Here is a 21081-nt window from a genome sequence, read left to right on the forward strand (position 1 = left end):
AACCCAGGAGTTTGAGACTGCAATGAGCTTTGATTTTGCCACTGTACTCCAGCCTGAGTGAAAGAACAAGACCCACCTCTTCAACATTAAAAAAAAAAAAAAAGGCTATGGAATTTTGGTGCTAAAAGAAATCTTCAAGAAAGTCTTTATGAATAAATTGCACCCCAGATGGCCCAAGCATCTTGCCCATGTAAGAGCTGGAATTAAACCTAGTCATTTCAGTAGACTTTAAAAATATATATATATATTTTTTAAGTTCTGGGGTACATGTGCAGGATGTACAGGTTTGTTACATAGGGAAACGTGTGCCATGGTGGTTTGCTGTACTCAGTAGACTTTCAACTTCTCATCTACTAAGCAGAGCCCTTAGCTTTGTCATCCTTCTCTTACCTCTTTCTCAGGAAAAGGTATCCCTTCTCACCACGTCTAACCCATCTGTCTCCGTTCTTAATTTCCTTTCATTCAACACGTTTACTGTGGAGCTCTCCTGCTCCTATAGCCTCTATCCATTATTCCTTTTTGTCTTATTTTCTCACTATCTGTTCAGATCTTAGAGTTTCTCAACCATAGCACTATCAACATTTTAGGCTGGGTAAATTTTTCTTGGTGGTGGGTCTGTGCATTGTAGGCTGATTAACAGGAACCCTAACTGCTACCTGCTAGATGCTAATAGTGCCCTTTCCTCCACCCCCATTTGAAACCAAAATTGTCTACTAACATAGCCAAATATCCCACTTCAGGGAAATAAGGGGCAAAATCACCCCCAGTTGAGAGTCAGTCTTTATTTTACTTAGCATCTAGGTGCTCCCATATGCCTATAATTTGCATGCCTGCCCCAGAGGGACCAGTGACCTCTAAATAACTGCATCCCTCCCAAAGTCTTCATAAGGTGTGAAACCAGGGCCTACTACTATTCTTTTCTGATTGAACGTCCACTGTGGAGATTTCAGTTACAGTCTCTATGTAGATGACTCGTATATACTTCATCTACATGATCTCTCATAAGTTTTATCATTTTTGACAACTTCTCAGTTCTCTACAACCAAAGAGGTGCTAAATTCTTTGGGTTTTACCTTTAAAGAGATCTTCTTTTTTTATTTTTATTTTTTTTATTTATTTTTTTTTTTTATTTTTTATTATACTTTAAGTTCTAGGGTACATGTGCATAACGTGCAGGTTTGTTACATATGTATACTTATGCCATGTTGGTGTGCTGCACCCATCAACTCGTCAGCACCCATCAATTCATCATTTATATCATGTATAACTCCCCAATGCAATCCCTCCCTCCTCCCCCCTCCCCCCTCCCCATGATAGACCCCAGTGTGTGATGTTCCCCTTCCCGAGTCCAAGTGATCTCATTGTTCAGTTCCCACCTATGAGTGAGAACATGCGGTGTTTGGTTTTCTCTTCTTGTGATAGTTTGCTAAGAATGATGGTTTCCAGCTGCATCCATGTCCCTACAAAGGACGCAAACTCATCCTTTTTTATGGCTGCATAGTATTCCATGGTGTATATGTGCCACATTTTCTTAATCCAGTCTGTCACAGATGGACATTTGGGTTGATTCCAAGTCTTTGCTATTGTGAATAGTGCCGCAATAAACATACGTGTACATGTGTCTTTGTAGTAGACTAATTTATAATCCTTTGGGTATATACCCAGTAGTGGGATGGCTGGGTCATATGGTACATCTAGTTCTAGATCCTTGAGGAATTGCCATACTCTTTTCCATAATGGTTGAACTAGTTTACAATCCCACCAACAGTGTAAAAGTGTTCCTATTTCTCCACATCCTCTCCAACACCTGTTGTTTCCTGACTTCTTAATGATTGCCATTCTAACTGGTGTGAGATGGTATCTCATTGTGGTTTTGATTTGCATTTCTCTGATGGCCAGTGATGATGAGCATTTTTTCATGTGTCTGTTGGCTGTATGAATATCTTCTTTTGAGAAATGTCTGTTCATATCCTTTCCCCACTTTTTGATGGGGTTGTTTGTTTTTTTCTCGTATATTTGTTTGAGTTCTTTGTAGATTCTGGATATTAGCCCTTTGTCAGATGAGTAGGTTGCAAAAATTTTCTCCCATTCTGTAGGTTGCCTGTTCACTCTGATGGTAGTTTCTTTTGCTGTGCAAAAGCTCTTTAGTTTAATTAGATCCCATTTGTCAATTATGGCTTTTGCTGCCGTTGCTTTTGGTGTTTTAGACATGAAGTCCTTGCCCATGCCTATGTCCTGAATGGTACTACCTAGATTTTCTTCTAGGGTTTTTATGGTATTAGGTCTAACATTTAAGTCTCTAATCCATCTTGAATTAATCTTCGTATAAGGGGTAAGGAAAGGATCCAGTTTCAGCTTTCTACTTATGGCTAGCCAATTTTCCCAGCACCATTTATTAAATAGGGAATCCTTTCCCCATTTCTTGTTTCTCTCAGGTTTGTCAAAGATCAGATGGCTGTAGATGTGCGGTATTATTTCTGAGGACTCTGTTCTGTTCCATTGGTCTATATCTCTGTTTTGGTACCAGTACCATGCTGTTTTGGTTACTGTAGCCTTGTAGTATAGTTTGAAGTCAGGTAGCGTGACGCCTCCAGCTTTGTCCTTTTGACTTAGGATTGTCTTGGCAATGCGGGCTCTTTTTTGGTTCCATATGAACTTTAAAGCAGTTTTTTCCAATTCTGTGAAGAAAGTCATTGGTAGCTTGATGGGGATGGCATTGAATCTATAAATAACCTTGGGGAGTATGGCCATTTTCACGATATTGATTCTTCCTATCCATGAGCATGGTATGTTCTTCCATTTGTTTGTGTCCTCTTTGATTTCACTGAGCAGTGGTTTGTAGTTCTCCTTGAAGAGGTCCTTTACATCCCTTGTAAGCTGGATTCCTAGGTATTTTATTCTCTTTGAAGCAATTGTGAATGGAAGTTCATTCCTGATTTGGCTCTCTGCTTGTCTGTTGCTGGTGTATAAGAATGCTTGTGATTTTTGCACATTAATTTTGCATCCTGAGACTTTGCTGAAGTTGCTTATCAGCTTAAGGAGATTTTGGGCTGAGACGATGGGGTTTTCTAAATATACAATCATGTCATCTGCAAACAGGGACAATTTGACTTCTTCTTTTCCTAACTGGATACCCTTGATTTCTTTCTCTTGCCTGATTGCCCTAGCCAGAACTTCCAACACTATGTTGAATAGGAGTGGTGAGAGAGGGCATCCTTGTCTTGTGCCAGTTTTCAAAGGGAATTTTTCCAGTTTTTGCCCATTCAGTATGATATTAGCTGTGGGTTTGTCATAAATAGCTCTTATTATTTTGAGGTACGTTCCATCAATACCGAATTTATTGAGCGTTTTTAGCATGAAGGGCTGTTGAATTTTGTCAAAAGCCTTTTCTGCATCTATTGAGACAATCATGTGGTTCTTGTCTTTGGTTCTGTTTATATGCTGGATTACGTTTATTGATTTGCGAATGTTGAACCAGCCTTGCATCCCAGGGATGAAGCCCACTTGATCATGGTGGATAAGCTTTTTGATGTGCTGCTGAATCCGGTTTGCCAGTATTTTATTGAGGATTTTTGCATCAATGTTCATCAGGGATATTGGTCTAAAATTCTCTTTTTTTGTTGTGTCTCTGCCAGGCTTTGGTATCAGGATGATGTTGGCCTCATAAAATGAGTTAGGGAGGATTCCCTCTTTTTCTATTGATTGGAATAGTTTCAGAAGGAATGGTACCAGCTCCTCCTTGTACCTCTGGTAGAATTCAGCTGTGAATCCATCTGGTCCTGGACTTTTTTTGGTGGGTAGGCTATTAATTGTTGCCTCAATTTCAGAGCCTGCTATTGGTCTATTCAGGGATTCAACTTCTTCCTGGTTTAGCCTTGGGAGAGTGTAAGTGTCCAGGAAATTATCCATTTCTTCTAGATTTTCTAGTTGATTTGCGTAGAGGCGTTTATAGTATTCTCTGATGGTAGTTTGTATTTCTGTGGGGTCAGTGGTGATATCCCCTTTATCATTTTTTATTGCATCTATTTGATTCCTCTCTCTTTTTTTCTTTATTAGCCTTGCTAGCGGTCTGTCAATTTTGTTGATCTTTTCAAAAAACCAACTCCTGGATTCATTGATTTTTTGGAGGGTTTTTTGTGTCTCTATCTCCTTCAGTTCTGCTCTGATCTTAGTTATTTCTTGCCTTCTGCTAGCTTTTGAATGTGATTGCTCTTGCCTCTCTAGTTCTTTTAATTGTGATGTTAGAGTGTCAATTTTAGATCTTTCCTGCTTTCTCTTGTGGGCATTTAGTGCTATAAATTTCCCTCTACACACTGCTTTAAATGTGTCCCAGAGATTCTGGTATGTTGTATCTTTGTTCTCATTGGTTTCAAAGAACATCTTTATTTCCGCTTTCATTTCGTTATGTACCCAGTAGTCATTCAGGAGCAGGTTGTTCAGTTTCCATGTAGTTGAGCGGTTTTGATTGAGTTTCTTAGTCCTGAGTTCTAGTTTGATTGCACTGTGGTCTGAGAGACAGTTTGTTATAATTTCTGTTCTTTTACATTTGCTGAGGAGTGCTTTACTTCCAATTATGTGGTCAATTTTGGAATAAGTGCGATGTGGTGCTGAGAAGAATGTATATTCTGTTGATTTGGGGTGGAGAGTTCTATAGATGTCTATTAGGTCCGCTTGGTGCAGAGATGAGTTCAATTCCTGGATATCCTTGTTAACTTTCTGTCTCGTTGATCTGTCTAATGTTGACAGCGGAGTGTTGAAGTCCCCCATTATTATTGTATGGGAGTCTAAGTCTCTTTGTAAGTCTCTAAGGACTTGCTTTATGAATCTGGGTGCTCCTGTATTGGGTGCATATATATTTAGGAGAGTTAGCTCTTCCTGTTGAATTGATCCCTTTACCATTATGTAATGGCCTTCTTTGTCTCTTTTGATCTTTGATGGTTTAAAGTCTGTTTTATCAGAGACTAGGATTGCAACCCCTGCTTTTTTTTGTTCTCCATTTGCTTGGTAGATCTTCCTCCATCCCTTTATTTTGAGCCTATGTATGTCTCTGCATGTGAGATGGGTCTCCTGAATACAGCAGACTGATGGGTCTTGACTCTTTATCCAGTTTGCCAGTCTGTGTCTTTTAATTGGAGCATTTAGTCCATTAACATTTAAGGTTAATATTGTTATGTGTGAACTTGATCCTGCCATTATGATATTAACTGGTGATTTTGCTCGTTAGTTGATGCAGTTTCTTCCTAGCCTCGATGGTCTTTACATTTTGCCAAGTTTTTGCGATGGCTGGTACCGGTTGTTCCTTTCCATGTTTAGGGCTTCCTTCAGGGTCTCTTGTAAGGCAGGCCTGGTGGTGACAAAATCTCTAAGCATTTGCTTATCTGTAAAGGATTTTATTTCTCCTTCACTTATGAAACTTAGTTTGGCTGGATATGAAATTCTGGGTTGAAAATTCTTTTCTTTAAGAACGTTGAGCCGGGCGCGGTGGCTCAAGCCTGTAATCCCAGCACTTTGGGAGGCCGAGGCGGGTGGATCACGAGGTCAGGAGATCGAGACCCTCCTGGCTAACACGGTGAAACCCCGTCTCTACTAAAAATACAAAAAACTAGCCGGGCGCGGTGGTGGGCGCCTGTAGTCCCAGCTACTCGGAGGCTGAGGCGGGAGAATGGCGGGAACCCGGGAGGCGGAGCTTGCAGTGAGCCGAGATCGCGCCACTGCACTCCAGCCTGGGCGACACAGCGAGACTCCGTCTAAAAAAAAAAAAAAAAAAAAAAAAAAAAAAAAAAAAAAAAAGAACGTTGAATATTGGCCCCCACTCTCTTCTGGCTTGTAGAGTTTCTGCCGAGAGATCTGCTGTTAGTCTGATGGGCTTCCCTTTGTGGGTGACCCGACCTTTCTCTCTGGCTGCCCTTAAGATTTTTTCCTTCATTTCAACTTTGGTGAATCTGGCAATTATGTGTCTTGGAGTTGCTCTTCTCGAGGAGTATCTTTGTGGCGTTCTCTGTATTTCCTGAATTTGAATGTTGGCCTGCCCTACTAGGTTGGGGAAGTTCTCCTGGATGATATCCTGAAGAGTGTTTTCCAACTTGGTTCCATTTTCCCCCTCACTTTCAGGCACCCCAATCAGACGTAGATTTGGTCTTTTTACGTAATCCCATACTTCTTGCAGGCTTTGCTCATTTCTTTTTCTTCTTTTTTCTTTTGGTTTCTCTTCTCGCTTCATTTCATTCATTTGATCTTCAATCGCTGATACTCTTTCTTCCAGTTGATCGAGTCGGTTACTGAAGCTTGTGCATTTGTCACGTATTTCTCGTGTCATGGTTTTCATCTCTGTCATTTCGTTTATGATCTTCTCTGCATTAATGAGTCTAGCTGTCAATTCTTCCACTCTTTTTTCAAGATTTTTAGTTTCTTTGCGCTGGGTACGTAATTCCTCCTTTAGCTCTGATAAGTTTGATGGACTGAAGCCTTCTTCTCTCCTCTCGTCCAAGTCATTCTCTGACCAGCTTTGATCCGTTGCTGGTGATGGGCTGCGCTCCTTTGCAGGGGGAGATGCGCTCTTATTTTTTGAATTTCCAGCTTTTCTGCCCTGCTTCTTCCCCATCTTTGTGGTTTTATCTGTCTCTGGTCTTTGATGGTGGTGACGAACTGATGGGGTTTTGGTATAGGTGTCCTTCCTGTTTGATAGTTTTCCTTCTGACAGTCAGAAGGACTCTCTGTTGGTCTGTTGGAGATTGCTTGAGGTCCACTCCAGACCCTGTTTGCCTGGGTATCAGCAGCAGAGGTTGCCGAAGATAGAATATTGCTGAACAGCGAGTGTACCTGTCTGATTCTTCCTTTGGAAGTGTCCTCTCAGGGGTGTACTCCACCCTGTGAGGTGTGGGGTGTCAGACTGCCCCTAGTGGGGGATTTCTCCCAGCTAGGCTACTCAGGGGTCAGGGACACACCTGAGCAGGCAGTCTGTCCGTTCTCAGATCTCAACCTCCGCGTTGGGAGATCCGCGGCTCTCCCCAAAGCTGTCAGACAGAGTCGTTCGCGTCTGCACCGGCTCCCGCTACTTCCCCTGTTGGTCTTCAGCTGTGCGCTGTCCCCAGAGGTGGAGACTACAGAGACAGGCAGGCTTCCTTGAGCTGCTGTGAGCTCCACCCAGTTCGAGCTTCCCAGCGGCTTTGTTTACCTACTTAAGCCTCAGCAATGGCGGGCGCCCCTCCCCCAGCCTCGCTGCTGCCTTGCGGATAGATCGCGGCAGACTGCTGTGTTAGCAGTGAGGGAGGCTTCGTGGGCGTGGGACCCTCCCGGCCAGGTGTGGGATATATTCTCCTGGAATGCCTGTATGCTTACAGCGCAGTATTGGGGTGGGAGTTACCCGATTTTCCAGGTGTTGTGTGTCTCAGTTCCCCTGGCTAGGAAAACGGATCCCCTTCCCCCTTGCGCTTCCAGGTGAGGCGATGCCTCGCCCTGCTTCAGCTCTCGCTGGTCAAGCTGCAGCAGCTGACCAGCACCGATTGTCCGGCACTCCCTAGTGAGATGACCCCAGTACCTCAGTTGAAAATGCAGAAATCACCGGTCTTCTGTGTCGCTCGCGCTGGGAGTTGGAGACTGGAGTTGTTCCTATTCGGCCATCTTGCTCCGCCCCCCTATTTTTATTTTTTAATTTACTTTTTCTTTTTGAGATAGAGTCTTGCTCTGTCACCCAGGCTGGAGTGCAGTGGTGTGATCTTGGCTCACTGCAACCTCCACCTCCTGGGTTCAAGTGATTCTCCTGCCTCAGCCTCCTGAGTAGCTGGGGATACAGGCTTGCACCACTGTGCCTAGCTAATTTTTGTATTTTTAGTAGAGATGGAGTTTCACCATGTTGGCCAGGCTGGTCTCGAACTCCTGACCTCAAGTGATCTGCCTGCCTTGGCCTCCCAAAGTGCTGGGATTACAAGTGTGAGCCACTGCACCAGGCCTAAAGGTATCTTCTTTTCTCTTAGCATCACAGAAACCAGGCCTTATTGCCTAAATCTGAGCTCTTTTAACATTCCTAAGTGGTTCTGGTCTTAGTTGAGGCTTTCCTTGTTATAATCCATTCACTTTTCTTTTTTTTTTTTTTGAGACAGGGTCTCGTTCTATCAGCCAGGCTGATGTGTAGTGGCATAATCACAGCTTATTGCAGCCCCGACCTCCCAGGCTCAAGCGATCCTCCCACCTCAGCCTCCTGAGTAGCTGGGACTACAGGTGCACATCACCACACCCGGGTTTTTTTTTTTTTTTTTTTTAATTTATTGAGATGGAGTCTCCCTCTGTTGCCCAGACTCTGAGTAGCTGGGCAGTAACAGGCGCCCACCACCGTACCCGGCTAATTTTTTGTATTTTTACTAGAGACAGGGTTTCACCGTGTTATCCAGGATGGTCTTGATCTCCTGACCTCATGATCCACCCGTCTTGGCCTCCCAAAGTGCTGGGATTACAAGCATGAGCTACTGTGCCCAGCCTACACCCTGCTAATTTTTAATATTTTGTAGAGGCAGGGTTTCGCTATATTACCTAGGTTATTCTCAAACTCCTGAGCTCAAGTGATTTACCTGCCCTGGCCTCATAAAGTGTTGGGATTATGGGCATGAACTACTGTGCCAAGCCTATTCTACTTTTAATTTTTTTTTTTTTTTTTTTTGAGACAGAGTCTCGCTCTGTCACCCAGGCTGGAGTGCAGTGGCCAGATCTCAGCTCACTGCAAGCTCCGCCTCCCGGGTTCACGCCATTCTCCTGCCTCAGCCTCCCGAGTAGTTGGGACTACAGGCGCCGCCACCTCGCCCGGCTAGTTTTTTGTATTTTTAGTAGAGACGGGGTTTCACCATGTTAGCCAGGATGGTCTCGAGCTCCTGACCTCGTGATCCGCCCGTCTCGGCCTTCCAAAGTGCTGGGATTACAGGCTTGAGCCACCGCGCCCGGCCTACTTTTAATATTTTTATATTAGTCCTCTTGATGTACTGTTGTGATTAAATTACTTATCTGTGTGAAAGCTTTAGTGGTTTCCAACTTCTGCCACCAGAATGAAAAGTAAGCCCCTCTGTGTTGTGACCCGAAGCTAACTTCTCAGTCTTAACTAATGTGTCTTGTAATTGATTGAAACTGAACTACTCATTTCTCTCCAGATAAACCTAGCAAGACTTTTGACTATGTGCTTTCTTCCATGAGGAATGCTTTCCATCCTCATCTCTGCTTGTCAAAAGTCTTCTCATTCTTGGTAATACCTGAAAAGCTCCATACATGAACTTTCCTGACTTGGGGTCTGTCAAAATTTCATTGCAGTAAAATAATTATTTCAGGACACAGAGCCAGAGGCCAGGGTTTCATCCTTCCTTTATTCTCTATTAAATATACAGTCAGCCCTTGATACTTGTGGGTTCTGTATCTGTGGATTCAACCAAGGATTGAAAATATTTGGGGAAAAAATTGGATCCATACTGAACATATACAGTCTTTTTTTCTTGTCATTATTCCCCCAGACAATAGAGTATAACAACTGTTTACATTTGTGTTAGGTATTATAAGTAGCCCAGAGAGGATTTAAAGTATATGAGAAGATATGCACAGGTTATGTGCAAATACTGTACCATTTTATATCAGGGGCTTGAGCACCCATGGATTTTGGTATCTGTGGAAGGTCCTGGAACCAATTCCCCGTGGATACCAAGGGATGACTGTACTACCAGATATTACCTGTTCTGTTTCAAATCTCTGTTGGAAGGTGAGATACTTTAATTGAGTGAGTCGTAGAACTAGTAATTAACCCATTCCATAGGTAGAGACAAAAACAGGTTTTATTGACAACTTATAGGAAAGCACAACTGGTTGATCATTGGTGATTGGTAAAGGTCCTTATGTTGGGGCCAGGGAGGGATGTTTTTACTCCTTCTATTACTTCAGCACAGAAATGAAAGGCCTATAAATGTATCTAGTCATACATTTTCTTTTTGCCTTATATGGGACCCTAGACAAGTTTTCTCCTCATATTTCATGGAAATATATCAAAAGTGCAATCAAGCATAATTATTAAGGAGATAATTATTTTTAGAAATTCAGAGGATGTTTTAGTATTGCACAGCCCTCTTCCCTTATTATAGACGGGCAGGTTAACTGTTAGAAAGGGCCATCTGGACTTGTGCTTTTCTAATATGGTATCCTCTGGTCACATGTGGCTAATTGAGCCCTTGACATGTAGCTAAAGGAACTAAGTTTTAAAATTTGTCTTTTAATTAAAATTTAAAATGGACACAATTCAGTTTCGGAAGACTTAGATGTGTTTGAAACAGTTTGACTATACATAACTAGTTTTTCAACTGTGAATTTTATGAAATCTATAGATCAATTGTTTTCAGTAGGAATTTAGCATTTGAATTGAAATGTCCTGCAAATGTAAATAATTGGGATGAGTTAGTATGAAAAAATATCTTATGTCTTTTATATTGATTACATGTAGAAATAATGCTTTGGGTATATTTGATTAAATATATTAAATTTACTTACATTTTTAAAATGTGGCTATTAGAAAACATTAAATTACATATATTTCTGGTGGGCAGCACTAAGCTCAACCATGGTGTATCTTGTTTAAGAAGAGCAGTCACATCACTTAACGTTTTTTCTTCTTAACCACCAAAAGAAAAAATATATATGTGTCAGAGGGCTCTCAACAAACTCCATGGCATTTTTAGGGTATGATCTTACTTTGCCTCTTATTAATCCTTTGAGCATTTACCTTATTTTCCCTATAGGATGATAAGTATCTTGATTACACAGAGGGATTTATTTTTATGCTTTCTGCAAATTATACAGTTAATATATATGTCTTAAAATAATTGGCAAGTGTGCTACTTTAATTTGGTCTCAGATTAATAATTGAGTTCAGATGATCTATTATGTTTTTGTATTTTTTTTCTGACTTTAGCAACCTTTAACTTTAGTAAAAGTACATGAAGGCCTTTAGAATCTTCATTAGATCTATTGCTGTATCAAAAAATATTTTCTTACTTCTAAAATTTGGTTAACATCTGTAGACATAGACTGAACCAAATATTTGTTTTAGGATATAAAGATTAAGAATGCAGATTCATGGAAAAGTTTAGGCAAATCCGTGAAACCATCAGGTGTCATGAAATCCTCAGATGAGCTCTTCAACCAATTTAGAAAAGCAGCCATAGAAAAGGAAGTAAAAGCTCGGACACAGGAACTCATACGGAAGCATTTGGAACAAAATACAAAGGAACCAAAAGTATCTCAAGAAAACCAGAGGTCTGTAATTTACTGGATTAAAGGAGGCTTTGGGAGATATAGAATGTATTTTAAATATATTAAATTTCTTATTTGTTAAGTGGCTATGATTCAACTATTTAGTAGAACACAAAGCAAATTATAATTGCAAAAAGTACATTTTTATTGATACTTTTTCTAAGTGGTGGTATCTCTTTTGAAGACAAGGGATTAAGTTGCTAAAGATACTAATTACTAAATTATATAGTCATTATTTTACAGAAATGTCTTAAAATTTTTCTAGTCTATGTGTAAGAAGATAGTGGTTCATCTTGATCAGTTTTCTAAAACCATTTATTTGTTAATATAGATTAACCTATGTATAATTTGATGCATCAAAAATAAAGCTTAAAATAATGTTAAAACATGAAAATGGTTGTCTAATATATGGCTTTATATTTGTCATTTAATAACATTTTTGTAATACTTTTAAGGAACTTGAAACCTACTTTGAGTTATACTTTTTTTTCTTTAAGGGATCTTGGGAATGGATTGACTGTAGAATCTTTTTCAAATAAAATACAAAACAAGTGCTCTGGAGAAGAGCAGAAAGAACATCAGCAGTCATTGGAAGCTCAAGATAAATCCAAACTCTGGCTTCTCAAAGACCGTAATTTAGCAAGGGAGAAAGAACAAGAGAGGAGGAGGAGAGAAGCAGTAAGTGAATTTTAGTTTACTAAATCTAATTTAACAAGGGAAAGATTGAACAGAGCACTGTCTTTTGTATGTTCAAGGATGCATTTGGAGTAACTTTTCAGTGACAGTAGACTTACCTCTTTAGTGAGGATCAGGTTCTAAAATTAAAGCTTAAAATAAAAAATTTCATAGCCAAAGGAGGCAATGCCGTAATAGAGTATTGATCCTGGAAGTACTAGACTACCTGAGTTAAAATGATGGTTTTGGAGGCAGGAGGATCTTTTGAGGCCAGGAGTTAGGGAGCTATGATCACACCACTACACTCCAGTGTAGGTGACAGAGCAACATGGTGCTCTTAAAAAAAAAAAAAAAAAGATGGTCTGCCTATTTACCAGACTCTTAGACCTTGGCAATTATCTAACCCCTAAAGTGGGAAGAATAATACCTATTGTGAAGGTGAAATGAATGAGCATGTATTAAGCACATAGGAAAATGCCTAGCACTAGGTGAAGGGATTTATCACTTACTATTATTACCATTTAAAATCTGTAAACCACCTATGAATTGTGGCCAGAAGATATGCCATCTGTTCCAGGTCAGCATTTCTTCAGTTGACTGCTAGATTAAGAAGCTGACTTTTACTTAGGAGTCCTAATATGCAGAAAATAATACTTTAAAAGCTAGAGTTGATTCCTTCTTTTATTCATGGATTGTTTCAGAAGTGTTTCGTTTCCAGATATTTGGGAATTTTCTGATTCTAGTGATTTCTGTTAGTGATTTCTAATTTAATTCCATTGTGGTCGTACATACATCTGATTGAACTGTTTGAAATTTACTAAGAGTTACTTTATGGCCTGGCTTATGGTCTACTTTAGTAAATATTCTGTGTGCGCATGAAGAATGTGTATTTTATTGCTGTTGGATAGGGTATTAATCGGGCCAAGTGGGTTTGTCTTCTTTTTCATTATGAAATGATCTTTACTTCTGGTAAAAATCACTCTGAAAATTACACTGAAATTTAAAATAGGCACTTCACCTTTTTATGACTAGTGTTGGCATAGTAAAATTCTTTCCATCATTTTACTTTTAACCTATCTTGTGTTTTTTTAAAATTATTTAAAGTGAGTTTCTTGTAGGCAACATGTAATGGGAGCTTGCTTTTGTTTGTTTGTTTTTATTGAGATGAAGTTTCACTTTTGTTGCCCAAGCTGGAGTGCAGTGGTGCGATCTCAGCTCCCTGCAACCTCCACCTCCCGGGTTCAAGCGATTCTTTTGCCTCAGCGTCTCCAGTAGCTGGGATTACAGGCACACACCACCATGCCTGGCTAATTTTTTGTATTTTTAATAGAAACAGGGTTTCACCATGTTAGGCAGGCTGGTCTCGAACTCCTGACCTCAGGCGATCCACCTGCCTCGGCCTCCCAAAGTGCGGGGATTACAAATGTGAGCCACCATGCCCGGCTGTTTTTTATTTTTATTTGTATTTATTTATTTTTTTTTTGAGACAGAATTTTGCTCTTGTCGCCCAGGCTGGAGTGCAGTGGCGCAATCTTGGCTCACTGCAACCTCTGCCTCCTGGGTTCAAGCGATTCTCATGCCTCAGCCTCCCAAGTAGCTGGGATTACAGGTGGGTGCCACCACACCCAGCTAATTTTTTGTATTTTTAGTAGAGACAGGGTTTCGCCATGTTGCCAAGTCTGGTCTCAAACTTCTGAGCTCAGGCAATCCGCCCACCTTGGCCTCCCAAAGTGTTAGGATTATAGGCATTAGCCAAAGATCCCTGCCTTTTAATCACATGTTTAGACTAGTTACATTCAGTATAATCATTGACATCGTTAAGTTTGAGTTCATCATCTTGATATTTGTTTTCTGTTCCTGTCCTTCTTCTCTTTTTTTTTTTTCTGCCCATTTTTGTATTAAGCTTTTTTTTTTTTTTTTTTTTTTTTTTTTTGAGACGGAGTCTCACTCTGTCACCCAGACTGGAGCGCAGTGGTCAGATCTCAGCTCACTGCAAGCTCCGCCTCCCAGGTTCACGCCATTCTCCTGCCTCAGCCTCCCGAGTAGCTGGGACTACAGGCGCCGCCACCTCGCCCGGCTAGTTTTTTGTATTTTTAGTAGAGACGGGGTTTCACCGTGTTAGCCAGGATGGTTTCGATCTCCTGACCTCGTGATCCGCCCGTCTCGGCCTCCCAAAGTGCTGGGATTACAGGCTTGAGCCACCGCGCCCGGCCCTGTATTAAGCTTTTTTTGTTCTTAACTTTTGTTTTAGGTTCCAGGGTACATGTGAAGGTTTGTTACATAGGTAAACTGGTGTAACAGGGATTCATTGTACAGATTATTTCTTCACCCAGGTATTAAGCCCAGTACCCAATAGTTACGTTTTTTGCTGCTCCTCTCCATCCTCCCAACCTCCACCCTCAAGTAGACCCCAGTGTCTGCTGTTTCCTTCTTTGTGTTCCTAAGTTCATATCATTCAGCTCCCACATAAGGTGAGAACATGCAGTATTTGATTTTCTGTTCCTGCATTAGTTTGCTGGGGATAATAGCCTCCAGCTCCATCCATGTTCCTGCAAAAGACATGATCTCGTTCTTTATGTCTACAGAGCATTTTTTAAGTCTACTTTATCTCCTTCATTGACATAATCAGTAACTCTTTGTTTTCCTATTTTAGTAGTTGCTTACGGTTTACAACATACACCTTTAACTTAATCGCAGTCTGCTTTCAATTTACGTTATACCACCTCATGTTTAGTGTGAGAGCTTTACGATAGTTACTTCCATTCCTCCCGTCAGCCTTATGCTACTGTTTAAATACTGATAATATCTCTTAAATTGTTTTAAATAATAAGGAAAGAATCTTATATTTACGCAGTTACCACTTCGTGTGCTTTTCATTTCTTTATTTTATTTATTTATTCATTTATTTTTGAGATGGAATTTCGCTCTTGTTGTCCAGCCTGTAATGCAATGGTGCAATCTTGGCTCACTGCAACCTCCACCTCCCCGGTTCAAGCAATTATCCTGCCTCAGCCTCCCAAGTAGCAGGCAATTAAGAATAAAGTTGTCATAAACATTTGTTTGCAGGTTTTTCAACTTGCCACTCTTTTTTTTTTTTTTTTTTTTTTTTGATACAGTCTCACTCTGTTGCCCAGGCTGGAGTGCAGCAGCATGATCATGGCTCACTGCAGGCTTGACCTCCCAGGCTCAAGCGATCCTTCTACCCTAACCCCCCAGCAGCTGGGACCGCAGGCATGCACCACCACAGCCAGCTAATTTTTTGATTTTTGTTTGTTTGTTTGTTTGTTTGTTTGTTTTTTGTAGAGACAAAGTCTCACTATGTGGCCCAGGGTAGTCTTGAACTCCTGGGCTCAAGCAGTCTGCCTGCCTCTGCCTCCCAGAGTGCTAGAATTACAGGTGTGAGCTAGAATTACAGGTGTGAGCTAGAATTACAGGTGTGAGCCACTGCGCCTGGCCATGCCTTCAATTTTGAAAGATACTTTTGCTGAATTTAGAACTCTTAGAGCTGTAATGTTTTTTCTTTTAGCACTTTAAAGGTACCTGTTCACTGTCTCATTGATTCCATTGTTTCCACTGAGAAATCCAGTACATTATCTTTGGTCTTCTGTATATAGTATGTTTTTCCTCTACTTGCCTTTAACGTTTGTATTAATCACTGGGTTTCAGCAATTATTTTCTTCATGTTTCTTGTGATTTGTTGAGCTTCTTCGAGATGTGTGTTTATAGTTTTCATCAAGCTTGGAAAACTTTTGGCCATTATTTATTCAAATAATATCCCCCCTCACTCCCTTGTGAGGACTCCAGCTATTTATGTGTTAGACCATTCAAAGTTGCCCCATAGCTCACTAATGCTCTTTTAATTTTTTTTTTTTTTTTTTTTTTTTTTTTTTTTGAGACTGAATCTCACTCTGTTGCTCAGGCTGCAGTGCAGTGGTGTGATCTTGGCTCACTGCAACCTCTGCCTCCTCCCAGGTTCAAGTGATTCTCATGGCACAGCCTCTCAAGTAGCTGGGACTACAGGCACATGCCATCATGCCCAGCTAATTTTGTTTTTGTTTTTATTTTTTTAGTAGAGACAGGATTTCACCATGTTGCCCAGGGCTAGTCTCAAACTCCTGTCCTTAAGGGATCTGCCTGCCTCTGCCTCCCAAAGTGTTAGGATTATAGGCATGAGCCACCTGCACCTGGGCTGCTCTTTTAATTTTTTAAAATTCTTTTTTCCCTTTGAATTTCATTTTGGATAAATTCACCAGTCTTTTCTTCAGTGTCTAATCTTCTGTTAATCCCCAGTGTTTTGTTTTTCATCCCAGACATTGTCGATGGAAGATTTGGGTTTATTAAAAATGTGTGTGGTTTTTTGTTTTTCATCTGTATTAAACTTCTGAAAAAATGGAATACAGTTAAAATAACTGTTTTAATGTGCTTCTCTGCTAATTCCAGTATTTTGTCAGTTCTGGGTCAGTTTCAATTGATTGGTTAGTCTCTTCTTTGTGAATAGTGTTTTTCTGCTTTGCATAACTGATAATCATAAATATCAGATGTCGTGAATATTACCTTGTTGGGTGCTAGATTTTTTTTTTTTCTAGCAATCTTAATCCCATAGAACTAGATATTTTTGTAATCCTAGGAAAAACATGTAAATTCATAAGGCATATAAGAACATTAGTTTGAGAAGAGAAGAGCCATTGGCTTTAGCTATAGTGTTCGTTCAAGTACAGAGTAATTTTCTAGGGAATAACAAAAGTTTTGTCAGCCACATATTTTATAATACTAAGGTAGAAACAAATCACATTTAATAGTGCTGTACATTTAACATATGGTGAAGTTTACTTTAGAGCCGTGTGATCTTAATGGAACTTTCTACAATGACAGAAATATGCTTTATCCATTCAAATATACTAGGAAATAGCCACATAGGGCTCTTGAGCACGGGAAATGTAGCTAATGCAACTAAGGAACTGAATTTTAAACTTTAATGAACTCAATTTTAAATAGAAACTTTTTGGTATTGTCTTTTTGCAGGTTTTTAGGAACTCATTGTTAAATTTCATTAGTAGTTGACCTAAAGTCTTTCTGTACTGATATAAAAATGTTTCCTGTTGGTACTCACAAGGGCCTGACTTAAGTCACCCCCAAGTGATTTCACTGCATCTTAGTTGCAGCCCAACAACACAGCTAGGTAACCTGATGCATTTCCTAGTATCCTAAGCACTTTTCTGGAACATAACTAGACGAGGAACCCACTGAAAGTTGACTAATGATGTTACATCTAGCAGCTTGATAACTAATAACCTGACCTTGGATCTATTTGCTATCATTTTTGACAGCCCAGCCTCTTGCTGCCAATCGAGAGAGCCATACTCTATAAAGCAATAAAAACTTGACACTTAGCAGAGCTCCCAAAAGTTCACCACATGCCAGTTCCCTTGACCAAACTTTTTATCTTAAATTTGAATAGTTGAAGAGTGTGTTTAGGACCACATGGTAAGGAACAGCCAGCTTACAGTGTCAGCTCTGGGGAGCATTAGTATTAAAAATCATGGTATTGGCTGGGTGCAGTGGCTCACTCCTATAATCTTAACACTTTGGGAGGCCGAGGCAGGCAGATCACTGGAAGTTAAGAGTTTCAGACCAGCCTGGCCAACATGGTGAAACCCCATCTCTACTAAAAATACAAAAATTGGCCAGCCATGGTCGCGCACCTGTAATCCTAGCTACTTAGGAGGCTGAGGCAGAAAAATCGTTTGAACTGAGAGGCAGAGGTTACAGTGAGCCGAGATCACGCCACTGCACTCCAGCCTGGGCAACAAGAGCAAAACTCCATCTATTAAAAAAAAAAAAATCATGATATCTAAGGTTAATAGGTACAGAGAATACCAGTTCTCTGTCGATAATTGTTCCACATGCACAGATTTTAGTCAAGATGTAAGAAAATCTAAAATAAGCCAATACACACAACCTTTAAATAAAAGCAGGTTTCATTACATATTCTACAAATTTTGCAGTATGTCTGGATACTTATAGCAGTATCACATGATATTTAAACTAGGACAACGTATCCAATGCCTATATTGGAGGCTTAGAATAGAACTTTAAGGAACTATCTGGGCTAGACATTTGGCATCCTAGAAACTGGGTGTTAAGAATGTAGGCTGGGACCGGGTGCAGTGGCTCATGCCTGTAATCCCAACACTTTGGGAGGCCAAGGGAGGTGGATCACTTGAGGTCAGGAGTTCGAGACCAGCCTGGCCAATATAGTGAAACCCCATCTCTACTAAAACTACAAGAATTAGTTGGACTTGGTGGTGCGTACCTGTAGCCCTAGCTACTTGGGAGGCTAAGACATGAGAATCACCTGAACCTGCGAGGCAGAGGTTGCAGTGAGTTGAGGTCATGACACTGCACTGCAGCCTGGGTGACAGAGTGAGACTCTGTCTCAAGAAAAAAAAAAAAAAAAAAAAAAAGAGTGTAGTCTGTGCCAGTTGCAGTAGCTTGCGCCTTGTAATCCCACACTTTGGGAGGCCAAGGCAGGTGGATCACTTGAGGTCAGGAGTTCGACACCAGCCTGGCCAATGTGGCAAAATCTCGACTCTACTAAAAATACAAAAATCACCTGGGCATGGCGGTACACACCTGTAATCTCAGCTCCCCGGGAGGCTGAGGAAAGAGAATCACTTGAACCCAGGAGGCGGAGGTTGCAGTGAGCTTAGATCATGCCACTGCACTCCAGCCTGGGCGACAAAATGACACTCTGTTTCAAAAAAAAAAAAAAAAAAGATGACCGGGCGCGGTGGCTCACACCTGTAATCCCAGCACTTTGGGAGGCCGAGGTGGGTGGATCACGAGGTCAGAAGATCGAGACCATCCTGGTCAACATGGTGAAACCCCATCTCTATTAAAAATACAAAAAAATTAGCCGGGCGTGGTGGCAGGCGCCTGTAGTCCCAGCTACTCAGGAGGCTGAGGCAGGAGAATGGCGTGAACCCGGGAGGTGGAGCTTGCAGTGAGCAGAGATCAGGCCACTGCACTCCAGCCTGGGCGACAGAGCAAGACTCAGTCTCAAAAAAAAAGATTAAAAAAAAAGAATGTAGTCTAGACTAAGATTTAAGAAGTATTCTTTTGTCTCTAAGGCAGATTTAAAGAAATTTATATGGTTTGTAAGAGTCAGACATACCTTTCAAATATTCTTTCAGTAGGTAAATCATAATTCCAAATATTTTCCCACATAGCTAATGAGAATGCTAATTCCCATTCAAGAAGCCAACCCGCTGATTGCAAATTGGTGCTTTTACCTACCACTCTGGTCTGTTGCTATTTATTGATTTATTTTTTAAAAATAATTTTGTGAACTTTAATATTTTGTGTCATCTCAGATGCTAAAGAATATCTACCTATAAGGGCATTTAGAAAAGGCTTCAGAATATAGTTGACATTTGTTTCCTTTGTCTTAATTAGCTTTTTCTCTACTTTGGCTTATTTTTTTTTTTTTTTTTTTTTTTTTTTTTTTTTTTTTTTTTTTTGAGACAGAGTCTTGCTCTGCCACCCAGGCTGGAGTGCAGTGGCCGGCTCTCAGCTCACTGCAAGCTCCGCCTCCCGGGTTCACGCCATTCTCCTGTCTCAGCCTACCGAGTAGCTGGGACTACAGGCGCCCGCCTCGTCGCCCGGCTAGTTTTTTGTATTTTTTAGTAGAGACGGGGTTTCACCGTATTAGCCAGGATGGTCTCGATCTCCTGACCTCGTGATCCGCCCGTCTCGGCCTCCCAAAGTGCTGGGATTACAGGCTTGAGCCACCGCGCCCGGCCGGCTTATTTTTTAAATAGCTTTTTAGTGGCATTTTGCTGAATGTTATACATGTAATCTAATTCTTCATAAATGCCTATACATAAAATAGACTTACTAGGTTACGCAGTTAGTAAGTGGCAGAATCAAGGAAAGCCCATAGCTTTAGTATTACATGTTATAGTTATCTTGCATAACAAAGATATTGGTTCATTCAGAAAGTAATTTTGTGTGTCTGGCATTATGTTGAGTTTATAAGTAAGACAATGTGCTCTCAGAGTTCGTGTTCTTACCCACTCTGTCAACATTGAACTTTCTCTTTCAGTTGTGAAGAGGGGTCAAACTTATTCTTAGTGTTCTTGTAGGTTTTGTTTTTTATTTATTACATGAACAATATATTAACAAATCAGGTAGTATTTGAACAAAAATAATTACGTACAAATTTATTGTTCAACCTGAGAAAATAAAAATAAAAAAATTATTGAATAGTTTTCATTTTGTATGATCTGTTCCCAAATGTTGCATAATCATTATTGTATAGTTTTAGTAAAGGCATACATTTTTAAAGTAATCTTAAAATTTTCTGCTTTTTCTACAGATGGCGGGTACCATTGATATGACCCTTCAAAGTGACATTATGACAATGTTTGAAAACAACTTTGATTAAAACTTAGTTTTTAAATTAATCATCAACTTAAAATGAATGGTAAAAGATCAAAATGCATATGGTAAAATGATTGCTTTCAGATACCAAGATACCAATCTTATATTGTATTTTGACTGCTCTAAAATGATTAAACAGTTTTCACTTACATTTTTAATAGCTACATGCTTATTTTTCAAATGACATATTTCACAGGAAATTTAGTAATTTTGGATCCCTAAAAATTGGACAAAATTCCCAGATATTCATTCATTCTATAAATAATTGTCCATGTATTATAGGCCCTGTACTAAGCAATGAAAATCCAAGATAATTCCTGCTTGTTTAAAAATGAAGAGTATGATTTTTGTAATTCAATAAGTGAAAAATAATGAAGAATATATGAAAGTGTATAAAAAACATAGTTCCTGTTGAGTTTTTAACTTTTAAAACAAATATTTGTCTGCCTTCAAAAATATTTAGATTCTAACGAATAATACTTGGTTTTACTGAATGTCAGATTTCATAAGATTCCCAGCTGGTTCTATATTAAAAATTTATATTGAAATGTAGTTTTAAAGAAATACGGGCTGGAACTGCCAGTTGTGGTGGCTCACACCTATAATCCCAGCACTTTGGGAGACCAAGGTGGGCAGATGTCTTGAGCTCAGGAGTTTGGACCTGGGAAACATGGTGAAACCTTGTCTCTACAA

At 40.2% G+C, this 21081-nt stretch overlaps 1 protein-coding gene across 4 annotated transcripts in view; it reads left to right on the top strand.

Annotated features, from left to right (window-relative positions):
* Positions 1–20546, top strand: part of BRDT (bromodomain testis associated) — a 70359-nt gene extending 49813 nt beyond the window's left edge. For all 4 annotated transcript variants that reach the window (XM_010370377.2, XM_010370381.2, XM_010370382.2 and 1 more), the window contains 3 exons: positions 11069–11274; positions 11769–11949; positions 20324–20546. In XM_010370377.2, coding sequence (XP_010368679.2) covers positions 11069–11274; positions 11769–11949; positions 20324–20392 — 456 coding nt within the window. In that variant the 3' untranslated portion in view covers positions 20393–20546. The remainder of the gene's footprint in view (positions 1–11068; positions 11275–11768; positions 11950–20323) is intronic.
* The last annotated feature ends 535 nt before the right edge of the window (positions 20547–21081 follow it).

The sequence above is a fragment of the Rhinopithecus roxellana genome, chromosome 8 (assembly GCF_007565055.1).
Source record: "Rhinopithecus roxellana isolate Shanxi Qingling chromosome 8, ASM756505v1, whole genome shotgun sequence".
Taxonomy (NCBI): domain Eukaryota; kingdom Metazoa; phylum Chordata; class Mammalia; order Primates; family Cercopithecidae; genus Rhinopithecus; species Rhinopithecus roxellana.